Here is a 25,476-nt window from a genome sequence, read left to right on the forward strand (position 1 = left end):
AATCTTATAAACCTGTGGGCATTTTTATACATTTTATGCATATACTTTTTTATGCCAAGTTGTGCCAAGCTCTAAAATATTTGATCAGAAACTGTGAAAAATGATTAAAAAAATTCTTATGGAGTAAATCAGTAACAACTGGAAAAGTCATGGGGCCTTTGAATGTTGTCGTGGACAATGTGGGGCCTTGGGGTGAAAAAAAGATCCATTGATTTAAGTAAACTATTAATCGTTTAAAAATAGGGTAATTTTCATCAACAATATTATATTTGGTCAAACATACACTAATAAAAATGTTTAGTATTCAGACCAATTTGTGCATCAGTTTGAGTGATTCTTGAACACAACTGACCTGAATGCTTCATTCTAACATCACTCTTATTTGTGAGCAAGTCCTGCTCTACAAAAGAGCAATATGTTAGCCAATAAATATTTTATGGTAGAACGTAACTTGAAGAACTTATTTAATTAAGTTTATATGTACACCAAATCAAATTTATATGTACACCACTTTTCACAATACACATTGTTTTAAAGCAGCTTCACAGAAAATTTTGATAAAATTAATGTTCAGGTTAGGACGGTCAAGACAGGGCAAAGTTTATTTAATAGCACATTTCATACAATTCAAAGTGCTGTACATGAAAATAATTTCCCTGACATTTTCAGGTCATGCACAAAGTAAATAAATCAGTTATGTGGAGTCCTGATGTCTATGACAATACAGTGTGTGAAATAAATCAATCAATCCATGTCTGTGCTTGTGACGAGATGTGTTTGTGAGTTCTGATCCATTTATATTCCTTTCCCTTTCTGCTCTAGATATCAGATCCATACCGGTCTCCAGCACTCGATAATCCGCTCTCGGCAGCCCAGCTGTTTGCCCTTTGACCTCCGGACGTTGCCGCAGCGGCTGCAGGAGGCGGGATACGCCACTCACATGGTGGGCAAAAATGGCACCTGGGCTTCTACAAGCACATTTGCCTGCCGACCCGCCACGGATTCCACACGTACTTCGGCTCCCTGACAGGCAGTGTGGATTATTACACCTACAAGTCGTGCGACGGGCCGGGAATTTGCATGTACGACCTCCACGAGGGTGAGCGTGTGGCATGGGGTCAGGGAGGGCGTTATTCCACACATTTGTACGCACAAAGAGTCCGAAAAATCCTTGCTGCTCACGATCCTTCATCCCAGCCTCTTTTCATTTTCCTCTTTCCAAGCCGTGCACACGCCATTGCAGTCACCAAGGGAATACGTCTATCCGTATCGACAAATTGGAAATGTGTTTCGTCAGAAATACGCCGGGATGGTTTCGGCCGTAGATCAGGCGGTAAGGAACGTGACGTACGCACTCCGAAAGTATGGCTACTATAAGAACAGTGTCATTATCTTTTCTACAGATAACGGTGGACAGCCGCTCTTTGGTGGGAGCAATTGGCCTTTACGGGGAAGAAAGGGAACGTATTGGGAAGGAGGCGTCCGTGGCATTGGATTCGTCCATAGTCCGTTGTTGAGACGCAGGAAGAGAGTTAGCCAAGCTCTGGTTCACATCACCGACTGGTACCCAACGCTAGTGGGACTCGCAGGAGGGAACGTTTCCCGGATGGACGGGCTTGACGGATATGACATGTGGGAAACCATTAGTAATGGGAAAGAGTCTCCATGTTTGGAGATCCTTCATAATATCGATCCTCTCTACAACCCTGCCTGGCACAGATCTTTAAAAAATAGATATGGGATCTGGAATACGGCCATACAGGCAGCGGTTCGAGTTGGAGACTGGAAGCTCTTGAACGGAAATCCTGGATATGGAGAATGGATTCCGCCTCAGATGCTGGGAAACTTTCCGAAATCTTGGTGGAATTTGGAACGCCACACGGAAGCGAAGAAATCCTTGTGGCTCTTCAATGTGGCGGACGATCCGTATGAGCGTTACGATCTTGCAGAGCGCCGGCCAGATGTGGTCAAGCAGCTGCTGGCCCGGTTAGCGTTCTACAACCGGACTGCCGTTCCGGTGCGCTACCCTTTGGAGGATCCTAGAGCCGATCCAAGACGCAACGGAGGGGCTTGGGGTCCTTGGGAAGGAGATGATGAAAACTGGGAGGCGTTTTATCTTAGAAAGAGAAAAGTCAAGAAGCAAAAGCGCAAGTTCTGTAAAATGAAGTCATTTTTTAGAAGACTTAACATTCGAATGATGTCAAACAGGATTTGAACAAACACGTCCTACATGAACTGACGATTACAAATGCTGCTGACAGTAACACATTATCATTTTAGGGACTTTGATTATGAATTTGTCTTGTATGGAGCCACTAATTTGAATTTGAGTCCCATGATCACATTCACTGAAGCATGTGTTTCTGCTTACTTTTTTTGACCATCCACATAATTTCTTTGAGCAGATTTTGACCGCTGCGGTTTTCTGATAATGTGACCTTGAACCCCTGTGCAATGAATGTTGAAGGAATCAGTGAATGGATTTTGTATCCTCTTTGATCTGGTGTGCAGTGTTTGCACCTCATATTTATATAAAATACCTGCTAGGAGACTCAAATGATTAAGTTGTTTTGAGCATGTATGTGACTGTTTATGTTTGTTTGCTACCTGATTCTACCTATTCTGGATACAAAAACTCACAGTGTTAAAATAAAATTAACGTTTTCAAAAGACTCAGATTCTCTTGTTCTGAGATTATTGTAATTTCCAGTGGCCTGATTGCCCTCTAGTGGACACCTGAGATTTCTTTATTTAGACTACTAGTGGACAAATTAAAGTGTGTACATTTGCTAAGCTTGCTAAGCTATAGCTGATTTCCTGATTTTTTTACCTATAAAAAACACTGGTTAGAGGCCTTCTGGGACTGCACTATAGCTGCACACAGAGACAGTATAAAGGGCTGCTTGTTAAGTGCGTGTCTTTCAGAGAACTGGGCCTCTCAGAGGAGGGCGCCAGACTCCAAACTGAGAGACTTCTGATTCTTAACAGCTTCATTTTGAGATGCCTACTGTACTGGTTTGACTCCTGACCATATAGAAATTCTTTGAGATGTTTGTTAGTTGAGAGTTTATTCAAGCTGTAAAACTATTAATTAAGTCATTATGTACATTAACAATTTGCCAAAACTACTGTATATAAGTGGCACTCTGTTGTGCGGCAGGATTTTGAACAGCCTTTATTATTAGAATATTTTTCCCCATATCTATATCACAATATTCATTTACCATTACCATGTTTCTTAGACCTTGAGAATTAATGTTTAATTTGCCCCATGAAATCCCTGAAATGGTTCTTTGTGTTAGAGTTTAGAGTTCTGTAACTGTATCTGTAACTATCAAATGATTATTGATTTTGGAGCTCAACCAAACTATAGTCTGTCAACACACTCTCAACAGGTAAATTATTTAATTCTTAAAATGTCTATACATTTTTAATTTTCAAATTGTATCTGGTTTCCTACCAATTATGTCTTTTCTCTATTTTGCTTTTTATTTTGAACAGAACGCTCTAAAAAAAACTGTACACCTCCGTTCAGTTGAGGAAATTTCTCTCCTCTTCTTTATTAAGTAAGCGACAGACATATTGGATTTATGATTTAAACTGTTAGTTTTCATTTATTAGTATTACTTGGGTTTAAGCACAAACACGCCTAGTCTCTCTCATACACACACACAGACACACAGACACACAGACACACACACACACACACACACAGTCTGGTGGTCAGCTATCATTGTGGGGACTCTCCATAGGCGTAATGGTTTTTCTACTGTACAGACCGTATATTCTATTGCCCTACACCAACCCTACCCCTAAACCTACCCCTCACAGGAAACTTTCTGCATTTTTAGATTCTCAAAAAACTTAATTCTGTATGATTGATAAGCTTTTGTACTCATGGGGACCACAATTTAGGTCCTCACCGTGACACGAGTCCCCATGAGTCTGTGTGTATTCAGGTTTAAGTCCCCACCAGGATATATAAACCAGTACACACACACACACACAAATTAAAGCTATCCTATGACTTTTATACATCAAATTAAAAAAATAAACATTACTTTATCATAATATAATATTGCTTGTTAATGTTATTAATGGAATCTTTTACAGTATATTTGGGGCTCCTTGGTTGGCTAATTTTCCAATACTTTCATAACAGGTTTGTACTCATCCTGTTTTATCGGTTTGATCGGTCGTATCGCATTGCATTCACACGTGTCATTTGTTTTGTCTCAGTTAGCTGCTATAATCTATTTCATCTATAAAACTCAGTTTACGTAGTCTACTATTAAAATATAAGCTAGCATTACAATATAATAAGTTCTAACAGAGACCGTTTTTATAAATATGATATATTTAACATATTAAATCATCAAACAGCTCAATTATTACACGTCTTAGGTGAATTTATCGATCTCTTATGATATTGATATGATACATCACACCCGCGCGTGCTCCCGCTTGTGAAAGACAGTCTGTACAAAGGTGAACGAGTCCGAAATACGGGTTACTGCGAGTCAGACGAACCACCAATCACAGGCCTCCTAACAGTCTGTCCATTCGTAGGGCGCCTCTGATTGGTGGAGATTTTGGCGACCAAACACAACGGAGAGAGTAGTAAACGCTGGCCGTCAGAAGAGTTCGGTCTCATACAGGTCAGTAGTAAAGCCAGTTTAAAGGTCATTCGCAGTTCCTGATGGATTTGATTCCTTATTGAGTAATGAAATGCATTGTATAGTAGCATAATAGCAACTGTTTTATTGTTTTGCCACATCGCGACGTGTCATCGATGCGTATGGATGACAGCAGAAGAGCATGTGTGTGTATGGAACTGAAATATGACACTATGAACTCCTCTTTGTTCCAGTTTCGTCTTTAGCTGTTCTTGTTTGGATATGTATTTTCATAATTTAATAAATGCACCTTGTGTGAAGTGCCAACCTTTATTTGAAATCAGCGTGTGTTTTGTAAAGAGCCTCTGTGTTTAATAATTAAAGCTGCTCTTGGGTTGTGAATTAGAGTCAGAAAGTCATTTGTCATATGCGTATGACTACATTCTGAGACTGAAGTTCTTAATTTAAATTACTGACCTCTACATGCATTCATCATGTGGCTTAGCAAAACTACTGTTATAGAAGGTGGTTGTCATCCTAGAAATTGAGCATTACTCTGTCTTAAAGTATTGTGGTTGTTACTGAATGTTGTCTTGCAAGAGATCCATCGTGTCCCTTTTGACCTTGTTGTATGGAAACAGCCATGTTTCTGTTTATTGTTTTCATGCCCAGCATCCCTCCTACCTGGGGAAATCACCTGTGTGCATAAATGAAAGGTTTAGTATTAAACAACAGGTTTTCATGGGGGGAAACAATGCATGCAGTTTCATGCGATTTCAGATTTGCCATTATTGTGAAGCCGTAGTGTACAGTATGATTGTAGATCATCTCTTGCCCTCATTGTGGTTGTGTTGATGGGTGGTTGTATTTTGGTTTAAGACATTGTGATTCATATGTATTTTGGTATTCTTGCAGAGCTTGTTTGGTGTGGTCATTGTGTTGCTAATGAACAGGTATAGTGGAAACTAAGGGTTTGGAAACGGACGCCTGGTAAGCAGGACAAAAGGTCATGGGCGTCTGCTGTCTGAATGTGTGAATGGGTGCCTGTAGCTCACACCTGTTCATCTTTATTAATAATGTATACCGTTGATTGTTGTATTCATTCATGCATTTTATATGAAGGTCGCATATCTTTCAAGAATTTATAAGCGAGATGGCAGTGTATATTTTGTCAACACTCGTAAGTAGAGTAAAACTCAACCTTTGTCCCGGTCAGAGACATTGTGATAGATATCACAAGGTCAGACTGATACTGCCTGTCTGATTTAATCTGGTTTATTGCATTTATTATAGTCTCAAGCTGTAAATAAGATCTGGAGACCCATGATGCAACGTGATTGTCTAATGTTAAGATTATGCAATAGCTGCAGCACACAGCTAGGTGATGTTTTAGATACTTAAACTTCCCACTTCTCAGTTTGACTGGTTTTTAGTTATGTGTTCTTTATCATGGATAGAATGAAACTTGCTGATTTATTGGTCAATATTTATTGATGGTCATTGCTGAGGTAATTACAGCGCTTTCTGGCTCATTTCTGTTTGTTCAGTCTCTTTGGAACTTGTCATTAAGTGTTTGTCAGGTCATGTGATGCAATCTTGTCTGTCGTGTGAGTTTTGAAATGATGTAAACATTCCTTATGAATGACTGAACTAAACAAGATCTAGACAAGTGAATCTCAAGAACTTGTCTTGGTCATATTTCACCATAAAGCCTAAGAAATTGTGCTTTGCATAAAAATATAAGCCTATTTTAAGACCATTTTTTTGCACTACACTCTTAAAAATAAAGATGCTTCAAAAGGTTCTTCAATCGATGCCATAGAAGAACCATTTTTGGTTCCATTTTTGGTTCAAAGGTTCTTTAAAGAACCATCTCTTTCTTACCTTTTTATAATCCGAAGAACCTTCTTTCACCACAAAGAACCTTTTGTGAAACAGAAAGGTTCTTCAGATGTTAAAGGTTCTTTATGGAACCATTTAGACAAAAAGGTTCTTCTATGGCAGTGTTTCTCAACCCTGGTCCTGGGCGTCCCCCAGCACTGCACATTTTGTGTGTCTCCCTAATCAAACACACCTGATTCAACTCATTAGCTCATTAAAAGAAACTCCAGGACCTGAAATGGGTGTCAGATAAGGGAGACATACAACATGTGCAGTGTTGGGGGGCGCTCAGGACCAGGGTTGAGAAACGCTGTTCTATGGCATCGTGAAGCACGAGATATAAGATAATAAAAACAATATTTTTTAAGAGTGTATACCCTTATTTTCATAACAATTAAGCACATTATTTAATATTTAAAGTCTTTAAATATAGTATTGTATATATAGTATTATTTAGTAAGGATGCATTAAATTGATCAAAAGTGCATAAAGACATTTATAATGTTACAAAAGATTTCTATTTCAAAAAATGCTGTCCTTTTGAACTTTCTATTCATCAAAGATGAATCCTAAAATAAAATTCCACATAATTATTAATCAGCACAACTGTTTTCAACATTGATAATAATCAGAAATTCCAATTGATTTCTTGAGCAGTAAATCAGAATATTAGAATGATTTCTGAAGGATCACGTGACACTGAAGACTGGAGTAATGATGCTGAAAATTCAGCTTTGCATCACAGAAATAAATCACATTTTACAATATATTCACATAGAAAACAGTTGTTTTAAATTGTAATAATATTTCACAATATTACTGTTTTTACTGTATTTTTGATCAAATAAATGCTGCTGTGATGTTTTTTCAAAAACTCTTGACTTTTGAACAGAAGTGTATGAAATGGTAATATTTGCTCTACTGCTTTAAGGCCCGTTCACACCAAGAACGATAACTATAAAGATAACTATATTAGCGCCCACACCAGCGGACGATATCGTCTGTTTATTCCAAGCGCACACTGGTTTGCCGCTTAAAATTTTCGAGCTCGTAGCAGGATTAATTCTGATTGGCTGTCAATGTTTTTATTGTTCATCAGTTGGAAAAATTATTTCTGAAAGGGATTCCAATGATATTGTTTCTCTGTGCTTTTATCGTTATAGCTGTGGTGTGGATTCTGCTATTCTTTAAAATTGAGAATGATTTTGGGACCCAAAAGAGGTATAGTACGGTAGTGAGAATTTTGTTGGTAATGGCATGAAAGTAGAAATTTCTGCAAAATTGTTTGCTATATTTTTTTTTTTTTTTGAAGTGACTAAATTCACATTGCACTAAAGTTTACACTTCAAATCAGTGGAAAACTGTCTGGTTCTCGAGTCTCATGCGGATGTTATATGTCCGCTGGCCTCTCGTCATAAATCGCATGCCTTTAATATTTCTGGATCTGTTCCACTCATCCTCATGCCACTGTTTCCATTTGTTGTGCCACTGTTTTTAAATAGCAGCCCTGCTTTGGGAGGGGGTTGTGTCTGCGCCCATCGGGTGACCGGCTTGAGGGTCTGTCATTGGTCTCACTCACCACCCCCCCCACACACATGTCACAGGAAGAGTTTAAAGGACATTGCCGTGGTCACGTCACCTTTGCCCTGGAAAGTTTGTACACCAGTGGAATGAGACGAAGTGTTTATGTTTATCAGCTCCTTTTGACGGGTCGACACCAAACCCAGAGAGATAATGAGGATATCCTTGATAAATAAACAGAAGTGTGATATTGTAGGTAGTGATTGACCTATATATAAACTAGGCATAACATTTTGTTTAAATTTGGGGTCAAAGATTTGTAATGTGTTTTTTTTTTTTTTTTTTTTAAAGAAGTATAAAAGTGTAAGTGGAATTCTATCCAGTGGAGTAATTAACCTAAATATATAAAGTAGCCATAAAATTTTGTTTAAATTTGGGGTCAAAGATTTGTAATGTTTTTTTTTTTTGTTTTTTTTTAAAGAAGTCTTTTCTGCTCACCAAGGCTGCATTTATTTGATTAAAAATAGGCTACAGTAAAAACACTAATATTGTGAAATATTATTACAATTTCAAGTAACTGTTTTCTGTTTGAATATATTTTAAAATGTAATTTACTCCTGTGATGTAAAGCTGAATTTTCAGCATCATTACTCCAGTCTTTAGTGTCACATGATCCTTCAGAAATAATTCTAATATGTGACCCTGGACCACAAAATAAGCTATATAAATTGAGATAAGGATAAGGTCATAAGGATAAATTTTACGAAATTGAGATTTATACATCATCTAAAAGCTGAGTAAATAAGCTTTAAGCATTGATGTATGATTTGTAAGGATAGGACAATATTTGGTCAAGATACAACTATTTGAAAATCTGGAATCTGAGGGTGCAAAAAAATCAAAATATTGAGAAAATCGCCTTTAAAGTTGTCCAAATGAAGTTCTTAGCAATGCATATTACTTATCAAAAATTAAGTTTTGATATATTTACAGTAGGAAATTTACAAAATATCTTCACGGAACATGATCTTTACTTAATGTCCTAATGATTTTTGGCATAAAAGAAAAATCAATAATTTTGACCCATACAATGTATTTTTGGCAATTGCGCCCAGCTAACCAATCACAACGCACACTGGCCCAGCTAACCAATCACAACGGCACACTGGCCCAGCTAACCAATCACAACGCACACTGGCCCAGCTTAACCAATCACAACGCACACTGGCCCAGCTTAACCAATCACAGCTAACCAATCACAACGCACACTGGCCCAGCTAACCAATCACAACGCACACTGGCCCAGCTAACCAATCACAACGCACACTGGCCCAGCTAACCAATCACAGCACATTTCGTATTTCAGAAGGCGGGCCTTCATGTGATACAGGAACTATTTGAGCCGTTCATGCCAGACTGAGGAGAGAGGTGTTGTAATAAGTGAAGTGACTTGGTATGGTTGGTTACCCATACTAGGAATTAGGGCTCTGCATTTATCCCATCCAAAGTGAACACACACACTCGGAGCAGTGGGCAGCCATTTTTATGCTGCTTTGCCAATCACAGCACACACTGGCCCAGCTAACCAATCACAACACACACTGGCCCAGCTAACAATCACAGCACATTTCGTATTTCAGAAGGCGGGCCTTCATTTCATACAGGAACTATTCGAGCCGTTCATGCTAGACTGGGGAGAGAGGTGTTGTAATAAGTGAAGTGACGTGACATGTGGCCAAGTATGGTTACCCATACTAGGAATTAGTGCTCTGCATTTATCCCATCCAAAGTACACACACACAGCAGTGAACACACACACTCGGAGCAGTGGGCAGCCATTTTTTTGCTGCGGCGCCCAGGGAGCAGTTGGGGGTTTGGTGCTTTGCTCAAGGGCACCTCAGTCGTGGTATTGAAGGTGGGAGAGAGCGCTGTACATTCACTCCCCCCACCTACAATCCCTGCCGGCACGAAACTCGAACTTGCAACCTTTACGAGTTCGACTCTCTAACCATTAGGCCACAACTTCCCCACACAATAATAATGTAAAATATGTGAAAAATAATGTGGTTTTTGAACAACCTAGTATGAGCCTGTTCTAGTACACCCCCAAAACAAAATCTAGACTTTGTAAAAGAGCATAATAGGACCCCTTTAAGCTTTTAATTGGACCATAAACATGTTTTGGTTCAACAAACTGGGAACCGGTACCGTCAGCTCTGCTTATCAATGACATTTTTTTTTTGAAGTTCATTGGTATTCCATTACACATAGATATGGTAATATCAAAGTATTTTTCCCCCTGCACTAGGGTATAAGCGCAGTAGGGTCTAATATAACCCCTGTTGTCCTCCACAGATTGAGTTCGCTGTAGTCATGCAGGCACACGAGCTGTTGAAGCAGCTGCGAATCCCTGAGCTGTCTGAGGTGAGGGACTATTTCCGCAGTCTCTCCACAAACACCCTCCTCGGCATGGGCGCGTTCACAGCAGTCACGGCGTACTGGTTCGCCACCAGACCCAAAGCCCTCAAACCGCCCTGTGACCTGCGCATGCAGTCAGTAGAGCTGCCGGTAAGACTATACTACATTAAGATGAACTCAAAGTCTGTCTGGTTGCAGTCGGAGATTTGATATGAAACTTTGCATTTGGTTTTTGTTGATCAGGGTGGAGAATTTGCTCGTCGAGGAGTGGTTTTAAATGGAGGCCCACTCTTGAGCCATTTCTACGAGGATGCCAAGACCATTTACGAGTGCTTTCACAGGGGTCTGAGGGAGTCAAGTATGTACTTTTTGCTTTTATTTCAACCTTGAAGCAACAAGTAAATAATAAAGTTGGACATACTTGTGTATCTAACTTAATATAAAGATTTGTGTGATAATATAGTTATATTTTGCAATGAAATGCTATATCAACCTGTGGTAAAGTGGTCAGCATTAATATATCTCATGATGTTGAATATATAAAAATAACAAAACAAAAAAAAATCTAATTGGCCTATATGTGATATCTTTATATTTCTTTTCAGAAAACGGTCCCTGTCTGGGATCCAGAAAACCAAAGCAGCCGTATGAATGGCTTTCATACTCAGAGGGCTCAAATCTTTGCATAACCCCAGTGAATGCGGTCGATGCGTGTGTCTGTGTCTGGTGGGGTTTGTTTGTCTTGCTGTGACCCGGATCATGGATCAGCTGTGGTAACTGGGTGACCTGCATTACTGAACGCTTGCCCTCAGAGCACACTGACACTTCAGCTGCTATTTATAGAAAGTCCTTCAAACATACTAACTTATTTAAAAAAAAGTATTATGTTACTGTTATGGAACTGTATGAATATCATATTCATGTACCATAGTATTAACTTTAAATAATACCGTAGAGTACCATATCCAAAAAAAAGGAACTTTTGGAAATTTTTGTTAGCATTTCAGAAGTGGTTTTATGTAAATCATCATAATATAGCAATTACTCATGATTACATGGCAAAACATTTGACGTTGTTTAGATCTTTGTTGCTGTACATTTGTTATACTTACTTTTAATAGTTTTTCCTGGAACTTGCTTGCTTTACACCCAGGGTTCCCCAAACGGTTTTGGTCAGCTGAACTCTTTTGACGTAAATTCTCATGAGTATTTCAAATAAATATTTTCAAAAAAATAATATGAATATTAATCAGTTAATGTTTCAATAATTTAACAACATATTTGCATGTTCTCTGTTTTTTGATGACGGTTACTGGTCACATGACATGCAGGTAAACAAATAAAATATTTTTACAAATTTATTTAAAATTTAGTATTTTTTTAGTGTTTCATTTTGATTTGTTTTTATTTTATTTATACCAATATAAAATGTGTATGATTTAATGAGGTTGTTGTTTTTTGTGTTTATTTTTATATTATTTATATATTTTAATATACATTTTTATGATTTAAATTGCTTAAGTGTTTTTATTTTGATATTTTATTTAATATTACATTTTATGATTAAATACTTTTAGTAATTTTGTATTTTTTTTGTATTTCTTTTAATTTGTATTATTTTTTATTTAATTTTTTATTATTTTAACATTTTAAATTTTAAGTACATTTTAGTTTAATATTATGTTTATTTTAATATTACATTTTAATGATTTAATTAAATTTCTTAAGTGTTTTTATTTTGATATTTATTTAATATTACATTTTTATTATTACATTTTTAGTACATTTTTAGCTTAATATTATGTAGGGATGTAACGATTAACCGCGAGCCAGTTGAAAATCGATTCAAATATGTGACTCAAATCGAATTCAAATTCAAATCGGGTTGAGATGCTAAACAAATCGCGATTCAATTAGGGGTAGGAGTTTATATGAATGCATGTCTGAGGGGAACTTACTGTCTTTAGAAAAGTTTAGATGGTATTTTTTTCCTCTTGCCTCTGTATAATGCATATTAAAGGGGTCCTATTATGCTCTTTTACAAAGTCTTGATTTTTTTTGGGGCGTGTACTAGAACATGCTCTCATGCTTGGTGGTTCGAAAAACGCATTATTTTTCACATAATTTACATTATTAAAATACCTTTCTCCCCATCCTGGCACAAACGGCTCGATTAGTTCCGGCTTTGATGAAGGTCTGCCTTCCGAAAAACAAAATGTGTTGTGATTGGTTAGCTGTCCCAGTGCGTTGTGATTGGCGAACAGCTTAGACGGTGTTTCAGTGCTGCCCCGCCCCTTGCTCCGTCTTTCAACAAAAACTTTTTGGCGAATCTGGCACTGTACTCCCTCATGTTGAGGAAGCTGAACTCAGTAAAAGGCGCAGCACACAATAGCAAATTGGGGTTATAATGCTCAGGAACAGAGTTAAAAAATAAATTGCAACCACTGTTTCCTGACATCATCCGCTTTTCGGAAGCCCAAACAAAGACGTTTGAAAAAAAGGTGAAAAAAACAGCGTTTCAGGCGGTCGCGCACTGGACGAGAAGCGTCTTTAAAATTCAAATACTTTATTTTCTGTGAGTGTAGGCACACCGGCGGCGTCTGTCCGCGGCGCCCAGCTATGTGCTAAAATTAAAAAAGTGAAAAAGCATAATAGGACCCCTTTAAAGTTCATAAGTGCAGAGCTGCTTTGTTTACAGCGGAAACCTAGGAAACGCTTTAAGCGCCACCGGCTGGAGAGAGTGAATCTGCGTCTCATTCAGCTCGTCCGCTGTTTCATGCAGATATTTTTATGTATAGTTTCACAAAACTGAAGTCAAACCATTCTGTTTTTGCTTCAAATTTCGAAATTATACATTCTAATTTAGATTAAAAACTGCTCATGTTGCATGTATGCAGCATCTTTGTTTGGATCATGATTAAAATGCAGTGGTTGCCTCTAATTTTAAATGGAAAGAGCACAGACAAAGCCTTAGTTTGTTTATATAAAGAGATTTCTTTTATTTGTGTTACTTATTTATCTGATTTGGGGCTTGTTTTAAAATTTACATTTACATTATATTTAAATTTAGTCATTTAGCAGACGCTTTTATCCAAGGCGACTTACAAATGAGGACAATACAAGCAATCAAAACCAACAAAAGAGCAATAATATGCAAGTGCTATATTAGTATATTATTATAGTGTTATATTTCAGTTTGACAAAGAAATGTGCAGCATTTTGTCCAAGCAATAATAAAAGGACACATTTAATTTATATTTTGTCTTAAGTCTTCAAACTTCAAAAGATTCAAAATCGTGAATCGAATCGCGAGTCGAGTGAATCGTTACATCTCTAATATTACGTATTTATTTTATTATTTATTTTTTTACAATTGTTTTGACATTTTTATGATTACATTTGTAGTATTTTTTAATATAATGTATTTTAGTACTACATTTTCATGATTTAATTTGCTTAAGTGTTTTTAAATTATTATTATTATTATTGCTTTATTTATATATGAATTATTTGAATTTTCCATTTTTATTGTTTAATTAGCATTTCATCAGCTCGTGAACCTCCGTTTGGGAAATCCTACTTTACACGATTAACTTTCTGAGTTTGATGTGCTACTGGCTGTGCTATATTGGCTGTGCTTGTGTTTGATTGCTGTCATTCTGCAGTTCAGTCTTTACCGCAAACACAAACCTCATTCACGCCTGCAGTTGCTTCCATTTTCACTGAGCTTCCTCTGTCTCCATCATTTATTGAAATAAGTTTCCCTTCCTTTACAGAATATCGGCAAGGCTCATCGACAGCATCCTGTGGTTAGTACTGTTGTTCCTTTTTCAGTTTGCCAGTGTATGTGTCATATTTTATAACAATAAAAGGTTTGTTTCTGTAAAAAGTCTTTGCATTTATTTATATTCTTAATATTTATTTACTATATTTGCAGCCCCCTCAGCCTGATGACTTGGCTATTATTTGTTTTACAAGTGGAACCACAGGTATGATGTTTTTATTGGTTGTAATCTGATTACGTAACTCGCGTTACTTGTAATGCGTTACAGCAAGACTGGTTACTTCATTCTAGGCGCTAGTAACGCTAAGATCATGAGAGAATGCATGAATCGATGTCAGTGTGGACATTTGCCTTCAATGCAATGTAATGTCCTTTGAATAAAGGTGTCTGCCAAGTGTATAAATGTAAATGTCTCTTGTAGCACTCCAAATTCTTGTTTGTAAAATCAATTTGAAAGAGGATTTCAGACGACATGTGAATTGAGTGCCATGATGGACACAACGTTTCTCGTTTGGTTTCTGACAGGAAACCCTAAAGGAGCGATGCTCACCCACAGAAACATAGTGTCTAATTCTTCTGCCTTCATCTACGTCACAAAGGTAAATACAGTCTCAAATAATAGCCCTATAATCACACAACTTCAAATGCATTTAGCAAGCAGAATGCACATTTTCACTTTTTAGGAATATCTTTTAGTTTATTTTCATGACAGTTAAGCGCATTTAATCCCCACTTCTTAATGAGAAGAAATGCCATATTATTTATATTGTGTAATATTTGTTGAAATGATTATTATTTGCATTTTAATTTTATAATTTATTTTTATTATTAAATTTAAGTGACTAATTCAATCCTGTTGTGTATAATTGGTTTATTATTGCAATAGCAATATATTTCTTTAATGATTTGTTTAATTTCTATAATTCATAATAAAATAAAAACATTTTTAATCCGAATAATATTAATAATTTTTTTACCATTCTTTTATTTTACAGTACAATTTGTAACTATTTTTAATCACTCTTTGGCTGAAGCTGAAAAAACAAAACAAAATAAATAACGCTTTGAGAACACTTTTTTTTTTTTGCATTATATTTTCATGACAAAGCACATTTCATCCCCGATTCTTAATACTGTAATGAGAAAAGAATGCTAATTTACATTGTGTAATGTGTGTTGAAATAAGTGTATTTTTATTTGCATTTTAATTTGATAAATTATAATTTAATCATTTATTTTATAATTAAATGTAGTCATTTCTTTTATTGTTACATTAAAACAATATTTTATAATCAATCAGTGATTTACATTTGAACAAAGTGATGCACCAGGGAGACTAGACCTGTAATATGTTACTGTTTTCATAATATTTAGGATAAAAGCATCAGCTAAATGGCTAATTAGAGAGAGTCCCATTTGGTTTCACCTCTTGTCTTGCAGTCCTCTTGCCCCATTGGTCCTCAGGACGTGCACATCTCCTACCTGCCCCTGGCACACATGTTTGAGAGAGTCGTACAGGTCTGTGCAGGGTGCTTTCAAGTTATTTGAGCTTTTTTTCAATAAACACATTGTTTAGGGTGTTAAAATGGTGCATTGCTTGTTACACCTCATGACTGTTCACGTCCACTGACGCTGTTTCCACACTCTCAGGGTTTGATTCTGGTGCACGGCGCGCGTATCGGATACTTCCAGGGTGACATTCGAATTCTGATGGATGACCTCACGACCCTGAAGCCCACCGTATTTCCTGTGGTTCCTCGTCTGCTGAACCGCATGTTTGACAAGGTGAGCATACATTGATATGTAAGAGCCTGTAAACCTGCGAGTGATCACAGAAACTAGATTAAACCTGCAGCAAACAGGAATGTGTAAATCAGAGGGAAAAAAACGGCTGTGTTTTCGAATACATTTAAAATACATGCGTTTCAGTAAATGCTGCTCCACACAAACGCCAACTCTGCAAGTGCTGTGAGTTTGGGTTGCTTATATTGTGCATTTGAAAATGCAGCACGCACCAATTATCTTCCCAAATTTGTAATGAAAATCGGTTATAAATCTGTTATTAACAAAAGAGAAGCTTTAATCTCTCCCAGCGGTTTCCCACCACAATAATAGCTCTATAGTTTAACGTTTGAAAGCAAAGAAATTAAGAGTGCCATCAAAATTAATATTATAATTTTTTTTTCTGTCAAATTAAATTGATCATTTTTAATACTCATTTTCATATAGTTTAATTTAATTGTATAATTCAAATATTAATAATAATAACAATAATTTTATAATAATAATAAATAGCCCATTTTATAGTACTGTAGATTTAATGCAATTGTAATATATTTATTGATCGATTTCATTTGTATAATTAAAGTAATATTAAAATAAAATATTTTGAATAATAATAATAAAAATAATAATTTATTGTTGTTGTTATTATTATAATTTAAGTCTTTTTTTATTTTATTTTACAGCACAATAGTAGTACTGGATTAGTAATATAGTTCTTTATTGATTGAAAATACAACTTATTTGATATCTTTCACCTCATTCGTGTCTTTCCTCTCGTTGTATTTTTATGTGTGAGATGCTCTCATGTAGTAGTAATGTAGTGAAACCCTCTCGTAGATCTACGGACAGGCCAACAGTTCCCTGAAGAGACACATCCTGGAGTTTGCGTTCAGGAGGAAAGAGAACGAGATGAAGAGCGGGATCATGAGGAGGGACAGTGTTTGGGACAAGATCATCTTCAAGAAAGTCCAGGTGATTATTGAACTGAGAATGTGCTTGCTGTGTTTTTTTTGCTGACAAAATTAGAAACAGTTGTAGTGTGAAAAGCTGGTATGTTTAGAGTAGTAATGGGTCTCTGCTGCCCCCTGTAGGCCAGTGTTGGAGGTCACGTTCGAATGATGTTGACTGGAGCGGCACCCATTTCAGCACCTGTTCTCACCTTCCTGCGAGCTGCATTGGGCTGCCAGGTGCAGTTTGATTACTTAAACGCATACATTTAAACATATTTCACCATATGTTATACCATTTTCCTGCTGGTTGTGAAGTAAATGTCTTTTCCTTGCAGTTTTACGAAGGATATGGTCAGACTGAATGCACCGCCGGCAGCACAACTACACTACCAGGAGACTGGACTGCTGGTAACATACACACACACTGATGCATGTGCAATTATTAACACGCTTGCATGTTTATGTTGACTGTTTCATGGTGTCGTTGCAGGTCATGTTGGAGCTCCTCTGTCCTGTAATGACATCAAACTAGTGGATGTGGCAGAGATGAACTATTATGCCGCTAAAGGCGAGGGAGAGGTGTGTGTGTCCATGTTGTTTTAATATAGATGAGATACTATTGTAATGATTTAATGTAGTCATATTATTATATGTACAGATCACGAATGTATCAAAGATTAGGATTGTAATTGTTATTTTATTTGTTTTTAATATATAATTTTAAATATTATTATTAATTTTTACATTTATTCATTCATTCAATTATTCCTTCATTTTTGATATGGATATATATTTGAAAATGTATACATTATACTACAATTTAAATGTACTGTTTACTGTATACTTAATTTGTATATTAAGTATACACTAAATAAGAAGTTTTTAAAATATGTATATATATATATATATATATATTAAAATGTTTTGATATATTGTTGTGGAAAGAGGTAATGTGAGAAATAAATTCAAAATGTTGCAGTTGTATGAAGTTTCTTGTTAAAAAAAAAGAGAGACATTATTATAGTTTTTGTTAATATTTTGAGTTAGATTTTGTTTTTATATATTCTGTTTTCACTTTAATTTGAAAGTTTATTTATTTTTAAAAACATCTGTAGGTTTTATTATTATTTTTTTATTAGTTTTAGTTTGTTTAGTTTTAGTTATTTTAATAACAAAAAAAATTGTAGTGTAAAATAGTAATCTAAAAAAATAGTTAATAAGGTTTATTTTGTTTCAAATAATATTTATTTATTTATTTCATGGTTTTAGTTTGAGTTAACACTAATAACCCTGATGTGTGTGTTGTAGTTGTGTGTTTGCATGTGGTCTTTCACACATTTGACAAGTTCTTGTGTTGTTTCTGGCAGGTGTGTGTGAGGGGTCCCAATGTTTTTAAGGGGTATCTGAAAGACCCTGAGAAGACGAAGGAAGCTCTTGATGAAGATGGTTGGGTTCACACTGGAGACATTGGCAAGTGGTTGCCGGTAAGAACGGTTTAATAGATAACCCTCGTTCTGTGTTCGAAATGAAGTTAGAAAATGAAGAACATAGATCCACAATTTTGGTGCATGATAAATAAATAAAAAAACATGATACAGCTAATGAAATGCTTACATGTAGAATTTAAACTACTTGAAAGGTCTTTTTTTAGTCTCTTCTACTCATCAAGGCTGCATTTATTTGATCAGAAATACAGTAAAAACTTTAATAATATGAAATGTTTACAATTTAAAATAACGGTTTTATATTTGAATATATTTAAAAGTGTAATTTATTGCTGTGATGCAAAGCTGAATGTTCAGCATCATTACTCCAGTCTTCAGTGTCACATGATCCTTCAGAAATTATTCTAATATACTGATTTGCTGCTCAAGAATTTGTTCATCATCATTATCATTTATTTTTGCGGCTTAATATATTTGTGGAAACTGTGAAACAGGTTTTTTTTTGTCGGGATTCTTTGATGAACAGGAATGGAAATGGAAATCTTTTGTAACATTATAAAAGCCTTTATGGTCACTTTGGATCAAATTTGGATTTAACAAGTCCTTGCTGAATAAAAGTATTAATTTCTTAAAATTTTACTGAGCCTAAACTTTTGAATGGTAATGCATAAAAAAAAAACATGTTCATTGTAAAAATGAACAAATTTTCTAACATACAGGTAGTGTATAATAAATGCTATATAAAAAAAAAAAAATAGTTACTGGTCCTTTTAGCAGGTTAAATTCATGTAAAATATGCCATTATTTAAATAGACTATATGGACATATTTTGATAGTTTTCAGTTAGTGAAATAATCAAATTGAATCCTGCCATATTTATATTGTAAGAATAGAGATGGTGCTCATGAACCTGCACATATACACTCAACCACCACACCATTTTTGTTTTGCAGAATGGCACTCTAAAGATTGTGGACCGTAAGAAGCACATTTTTAAGCTGGCTCAGGGTGAATACATCGCTCCAGAGAAGATCGAGAACATTTACATCAGGAGTGAAGCTGTGGCGCAGACTTTCGTACATGGAGACAGTCTGCAGGTGAGGAGAGAGAGAACAACACACAGATGGAGGCAGAAAAAGTATTTATTATTTATTGTTCTCTCATTTTCTCCACAGGCCTGTCTGGTAGCCATCATTGTGCCTGATCCAGACTTTCTGCCCGGCTGGGCCAAGAAGAGAGGCATAGAGGGCTCATATGAAGAGCTGTGCAAAAATAAGGTAAAGACAGATCTTACATGTGCATTTTGTTCACTTCCACACTTTTCAGAGAGTTGCATGCATTGGTGTATTCGGATCTTGAATAAAATGTAAGTATCTAACAAACCACAAAGTTTCGTGTGAATAATGTGTCTGTGTTTTCAGGAGGTGAAGAAAGCCATTCTGGAGGATATTGTCAAACTGGGTAAAGAAAGTGGCCTGAAGTCTTTTGAACAGGTGAGGTTCGCCCTTGATAAAACACAAAAAAAATATATTAAGGCCTAAATGTAAGATTTATGTATTTTAAGTGCATATAACATTTCCATTCATTTGGATTATACAGTTTCAACATAAACTAATAAACTTAATGTGTGCTGCATATTTGTCAGTTATACATAAATGAAACTGCTAAGAAACAAGTAAGATTTCTGCACTCCAAACAATCATGGTATAGTTTATTATTAATTATTTGCATTTGATTTTATTTAAAGGGGTCCTATTATAATGTCTTGAATTTGTTTTGGGGGTGTACTAGAACATGCTCTCATGCTTGGTGGTTCGAAAAACGCATTATTCTTTTTTACATAATTTTCATTATTACAAAAACTTTCTCCCCATCCTGGCACAAACGGCTCGATTAGTTCCGGCTTTGATGAACGCCCGCCTTCTGAAAAACGAAATGTGATGTGATTGGTTAGCTGTCTCAGTGCGTTGTGATTGGTTAACAGCTTAGACGGTGTTTCCGTGCTGCCCCGCCCCTTGCCAAAGCGGCAAGTTTAGGTAAGGATGGCGTCAATATTGCCATATCAGTTTGAGCCGGATTCAGTCCCAGAGAATATTGAACAAGAGGATCGCGCAGAACCTTTGCATGCACGGATATTGCAAGACATATTAGAGTGGTAACGTTATTGTTTTTTTTGGGCTAAATCACGTTTTAGATAGGTTTAGATGTCAACAACTGCTTAAAAATAACTGCATTTACTATGTACAGATAAGTGCATATGTATTCTTTTTTGTTATTTAATTCTAATATTATAACATGAATTGCAGTGAAACTGTTATACAGTTGAATTTATTTATACCATAGTCCAGTGTTTCCCAGGCGGCATATATATGGAAACTCATTCTCTGCCAGCAGGAGGCGCTGTTGGAGTGATAGAGATCAAGGTTTCCCCGGTAGCAGCTGTACACAAAGCAGCACTCCGCTCAAAAAAACACTGCTTTATCAGACATTACATGCAAGATTAAATGAAAATGACATCCAATTTTCTGAAGACAGTCGGTTTCCTTCAGAAATACCGTGATATAAAACACCCGCACTCTGTGTACTGTACTATTGTACTGACAGCAATTTATTATAAAAACGTTTTCATAATTGTAACAGATATTTTCATACATAATTATTCAGGTGTTTTGTAACATTATAAAAGCCTTTATGGTCACTTTGGATCAAATTTGGATTTAACAAGTCCTTGCTGAATAAAAGTATTAATTTCTTAAAATTTTACTGAGCCTAAACTTTTGAATGGTAATGCATAAAAAAAAAACATGTTCATTGTAAAAATGAACAAATTTTCTAACATACAGGTAGTGTATAATAAATGCTATATAAAAAAAAAAAAATAGTTACTGGTCCTTTTAGCAGGTTAAATTCATGTAAAATATGCCATTATTTAAATAGACTATATGGACATATTTTGATAGTTTTCAGTTAGTGAAATAATCAAATTGAATCCTGCCATATTTATATTGTAAGAATAGAGATGGTGCTCATGAACCTGCACATATACACTCAACCACCACACCATTTTTGTTTTGCAGAATGGCACTCTAAAGATTGTGGACCGTAAGAAGCACATTTTTAAGCTGGCTCAGGGTGAATACATCGCTCCAGAGAAGATCGAGAACATTTACATCAGGAGTGAAGCTGTGGCGCAGACTTTCGTACATGGAGACAGTCTGCAGGTGAGGAGAGAGAGAACAACACACAGATGGAGGCAGAAAAAGTATTTATTATTTATTGTTCTCTCATTTTCTCCACAGGCCTGTCTGGTAGCCATCATTGTGCCTGATCCAGACTTTCTGCCCGGCTGGGCCAAGAAGAGAGGCATAGAGGGCTCATATGAAGAGCTGTGCAAAAATAAGGTAAAGACAGATCTTACATGTGCATTTTGTTCACTTCCACACTTTTCAGAGAGTTGCATGCATTGGTGTATTCGGATCTTGAATAAAATGTAAGTATCTAACAAACCACAAAGTTTCGTGTGAATAATGTGTCTGTGTTTTCAGGAGGTGAAGAAAGCCATTCTGGAGGATATTGTCAAACTGGGTAAAGAAAGTGGCCTGAAGTCTTTTGAACAGGTGAGGTTCGCCCTTGATAAAACACAAAAAAAATATATTAAGGCCTAAATGTAAGATTTATGTATTTTAAGTGCATATAACATTTCCATTCATTTGGATTATACAGTTTCAACATAAACTAATAAACTTAATGTGTGCTGCATATTTGTCAGTTATACATAAATGAAACTGCTAAGAAACAAGTAAGATTTCTGCACTCCAAACAATCATGGTATAGTTTATTATTAATTATTTGCATTTGATTTTATTTAAAGGGGTCCTATTATAATGTCTTGAATTTGTTTTGGGGGTGTACTAGAACATGCTCTCATGCTTGGTGGTTCGAAAAACGCATTATTCTTTTTTACATAATTTTCATTATTACTCTCCCCATCTCCCCATCCTGGCACAAACGGCTCGATTAGTTCCGGCTTTGATGAACGCCCGCCTTCTGAAAAACGAAAGATTGGTTAGTCAGTGCGTTGTGATTGGTTAACAGCTTAGACGGTGTTTCCGTGCTGCCCCGCCCCTTGCCAAAGCGGCAAGTTTAGGTAAGGATGGCGTCAATATTGCCATATCAGTTTGAGCCGGATTCAGTCCCAGAGAATATTGAACAAGAGGATCGCGCAGAACCTTTGCACGCACGGATATTGCAAGACATATTAGAGTGGTAACGTTATTGTTTTTTTTGGGCTAAATCACGTTTTAGATAGGTTTAGATGTCAACAACTGCTTAAAAATAACTGCATTTACTATGTACAGATAAGTGCATATGTATTCTTTTTTGTTATTTAATTCTAATATTATAACATGAATTGCAGTGAAACTGTTATACAGTTGAATTTATTTATACCATAGTCCAGTGTTTCCCAGGCGGCATATATATGGAAACTCATTCTCTGCCAGCAGGAGGCGCTGTTGGAGTGATAGAGATCAAGGTTTCCCCGGTAGCAGCTGTACACAAAGCAGCACTCCGCTCAAAAAAACACTGCTTTATCAGACATTACATGCAAGATTAAATGAAAATGACATCCAATTTTCTGAAGACAGTCGGTTTCCTTCAGAAATACCGTGATATAAAACACCCGCACTCTGTGTACTGTACTATTGTACTGACAGCAATTTATTATAAAAACGTTTTCATAATTGTAACAGATATTTTCATACATAATTATTCAGGTGCATGTGTAATAACTTGCGAAAACTTGAGGCTACAGCAGCACTTCATCTTCGTCGTCCTCTTGTCTGATTCACTAAACCAAGCGTTCTAGCCACGACCTTGCCCCTCACCCCCCAACCATTCGAATTTCCGTAGGCGGGAATTATTTTAATGATATTCTAATGGGCCGCTTTGTGACATCACAAAACCCGGAAAACAAACGATGTAGTCCAAACGAGCCGTTCGTTGTAGTTCTTCAAAAGGGATTTTTTAAAAACGAAATATCTCCCTTTGGAGTGGACTTTGAGATTTGTAAGTTTGAAGATCTTTTTTATGCCCAAACATACACACTACACACCGACTAAAATTCAAAAAGTGAAAAAAGCATAATAGGACCCCTTTAAATAATCATATTTTTTAGCACTTTTAATTATTTTCATTGTGAAAATAATTGCATATATTTATTTAAGGAAATTGCATATGCAGTTCAAATACATAAATCTTACATTTAGGACTAAATATTTTTGAGTGCATTTAAATGCGTAAAGAAGTGATTTAATAAATGATGACCGCTTTTTCATCATCTTCACTTCTCAGGTGAAGGACATTGCTCTTCACACCGAGATGTTCTCCATCCAAAACGGCCTCCTGACGCCCACCCTGAAAGCCAAGCGCGCTGATCTCAGGAACCACTTCAGGAAGCTGATCGATGAGCTTTACTCCAACATCAAAATGTAAACCAGAGGAAGAGCCTCAGATATTACAGAGTAACAGAGCTGACATGGGTCCCATGACTGAATAGAGCTGGTCCAAAATAAGAAACTTGACAGAGCTTGTTGTCAACTGACATAGCATCAGTTTTATGTGCCTTTCAGAATAAGATTATGTACTGTAGATCAGCTGTTACTCGAAGCTTCATCACTCAGCTTCAGCTTTAAAGATTCCACCTCAGGAAATCGTCCCTACATTTTGACACCATCATTTTTACCTTTAACTATTTTAAGAGAAAGGGAAGAGAAATCCAAGAGCAAAAACAAACCTAATGCTGTTATTGAAGACATAATAATGTTCCTCTTTAATTTAAGCGTAATTTTTTTTTCTAATGAGATTATGTAGATTAGGTGATGATGCTTAAATTTGCTGACAATTTATTCATCCTCACTCCCAAGTTGTAGATGACTCGAAGCTTCATCACTCAGCTTCAGCTTTAAAGATTCCACCTCAGGAAATCGTCCCTACATTTTGACACCATCATTTTTACCTTTAACTATTTTAAGAGAAAGGGAAGAGAAATCCAAGAGCAAAAACAAACCTAATGCTGTTATTGAAGACATAATAATGTTCCTCTTTAATTTAAGCGTAATTTTTTTTTCTAATGAGATTATGTAGATTAGGTGATGATGCTTAAATTTGCTGACAATTTATTCATCCTCACTCCCAAGTTGTAGATGAGTTTGTTCATGGGAACAGATTTGGAGAAATGTAGCATTACATCACTTGCTCACCAATGGATCCTCTGCAGTGAATGATAAAAACTGATAAAAACATCACAAGTAATCCACATGACTCCAGTCCATCAATTAACAAAAGCGAAAAGCTGCATGTTTGTGAGACTCATATGTTTGTGGAGAGACGTCGTGTGAATTATCGTGATGTTTTTATCAGCTGTTTGGACTCTCATTCTGACGGCACCCATTCACTGCAGAGGATCCATTGGCGAGCAACTGATGTAATGCTACATTTCTCCAAATCTGTTCCTATGAACAAACAAACTCATCTGCATCTTCTATGACCTGAGGGTGAGTAAGTTTTTAGCAAACAATTCCTTTAATATAGCAAAAATTTGTGGCCTTTATATATAATTTTTAAATTGAACTACTGCTTCAGCGGCGGTGACTGTATCTTGTAATGATCTCACATTGTGTATGGGAAATATTATATACAGTCTCAGGGGAAAATGTGCCTTATTAATGGACATCAGCTGCATTTGAGTGTTGCTGATGAAAGAGGAAAGCGCACACATGAAAAAATAAAATAAAATATATATACATTTTTACAATAATTTTGTACCGTACCTCACAAGCAACACGAAGGGTGAAGCACACACTCCACACTAGATTTAGAGTGGGAAATATTTCAATATTTTGTCTTCCAGTAGATATTTTAATATTCCGTGTTGCTGATGAAAGAGGAAAACGCACACATGAAAAAAAAAAAAATATATATATACATTTTTACAATAATTTTGTACCGTACCTCACAAGCAACTCGAAGGGTGAAGCACACACTCCACACTAGATTTAGAGTGGGAAATATTTCAA

General features: G+C 36.1%; 1 protein-coding gene and 1 pseudogene across 1 annotated transcript; both read left to right on the forward strand.

Annotated features, from left to right (window-relative positions):
* Positions 1–2,611, forward strand: part of LOC107571493 (arylsulfatase I-like) — a 4,191-nt pseudogene extending 1,580 nt beyond the window's left edge.
* Positions 2,612–4,606: 1,995 nt separating this feature from the next.
* On the forward strand, positions 4,607–24,327 carry LOC107571490 (long-chain-fatty-acid--CoA ligase 1-like). Its single transcript, XM_016257808.1, has 18 exons — positions 4,607–4,658; positions 10,374–10,586; positions 10,680–10,794; positions 11,042–11,107; positions 14,196–14,245; positions 14,374–14,425; positions 14,746–14,819; positions 15,661–15,738; positions 15,871–16,005; positions 16,843–16,977; positions 17,097–17,192; positions 17,291–17,363; positions 17,446–17,534; positions 18,323–18,439; positions 19,354–19,497; positions 19,576–19,677; positions 19,822–19,893; positions 23,753–24,327. Exons 2-18 carry the CDS (start codon positions 10,392–10,394, stop codon positions 23,891–23,893), a joined length of 1,734 nt encoding a protein of 577 aa, XP_016113294.1. The 5' UTR covers positions 4,607–4,658; positions 10,374–10,391; the 3' UTR covers positions 23,894–24,327.
* Positions 24,328–25,476: the final 1,149 nt, after the last annotated feature.

Source organism: Sinocyclocheilus grahami, unplaced genomic scaffold (genome assembly GCF_001515645.1).
Source record: "Sinocyclocheilus grahami isolate Dianchi unplaced genomic scaffold, SAMN03320097.WGS_v1.1 scaffold1601.1, whole genome shotgun sequence".
In the NCBI taxonomy this organism is placed as follows: Eukaryota; Metazoa; Chordata; class Actinopteri; order Cypriniformes; family Cyprinidae; genus Sinocyclocheilus; species Sinocyclocheilus grahami.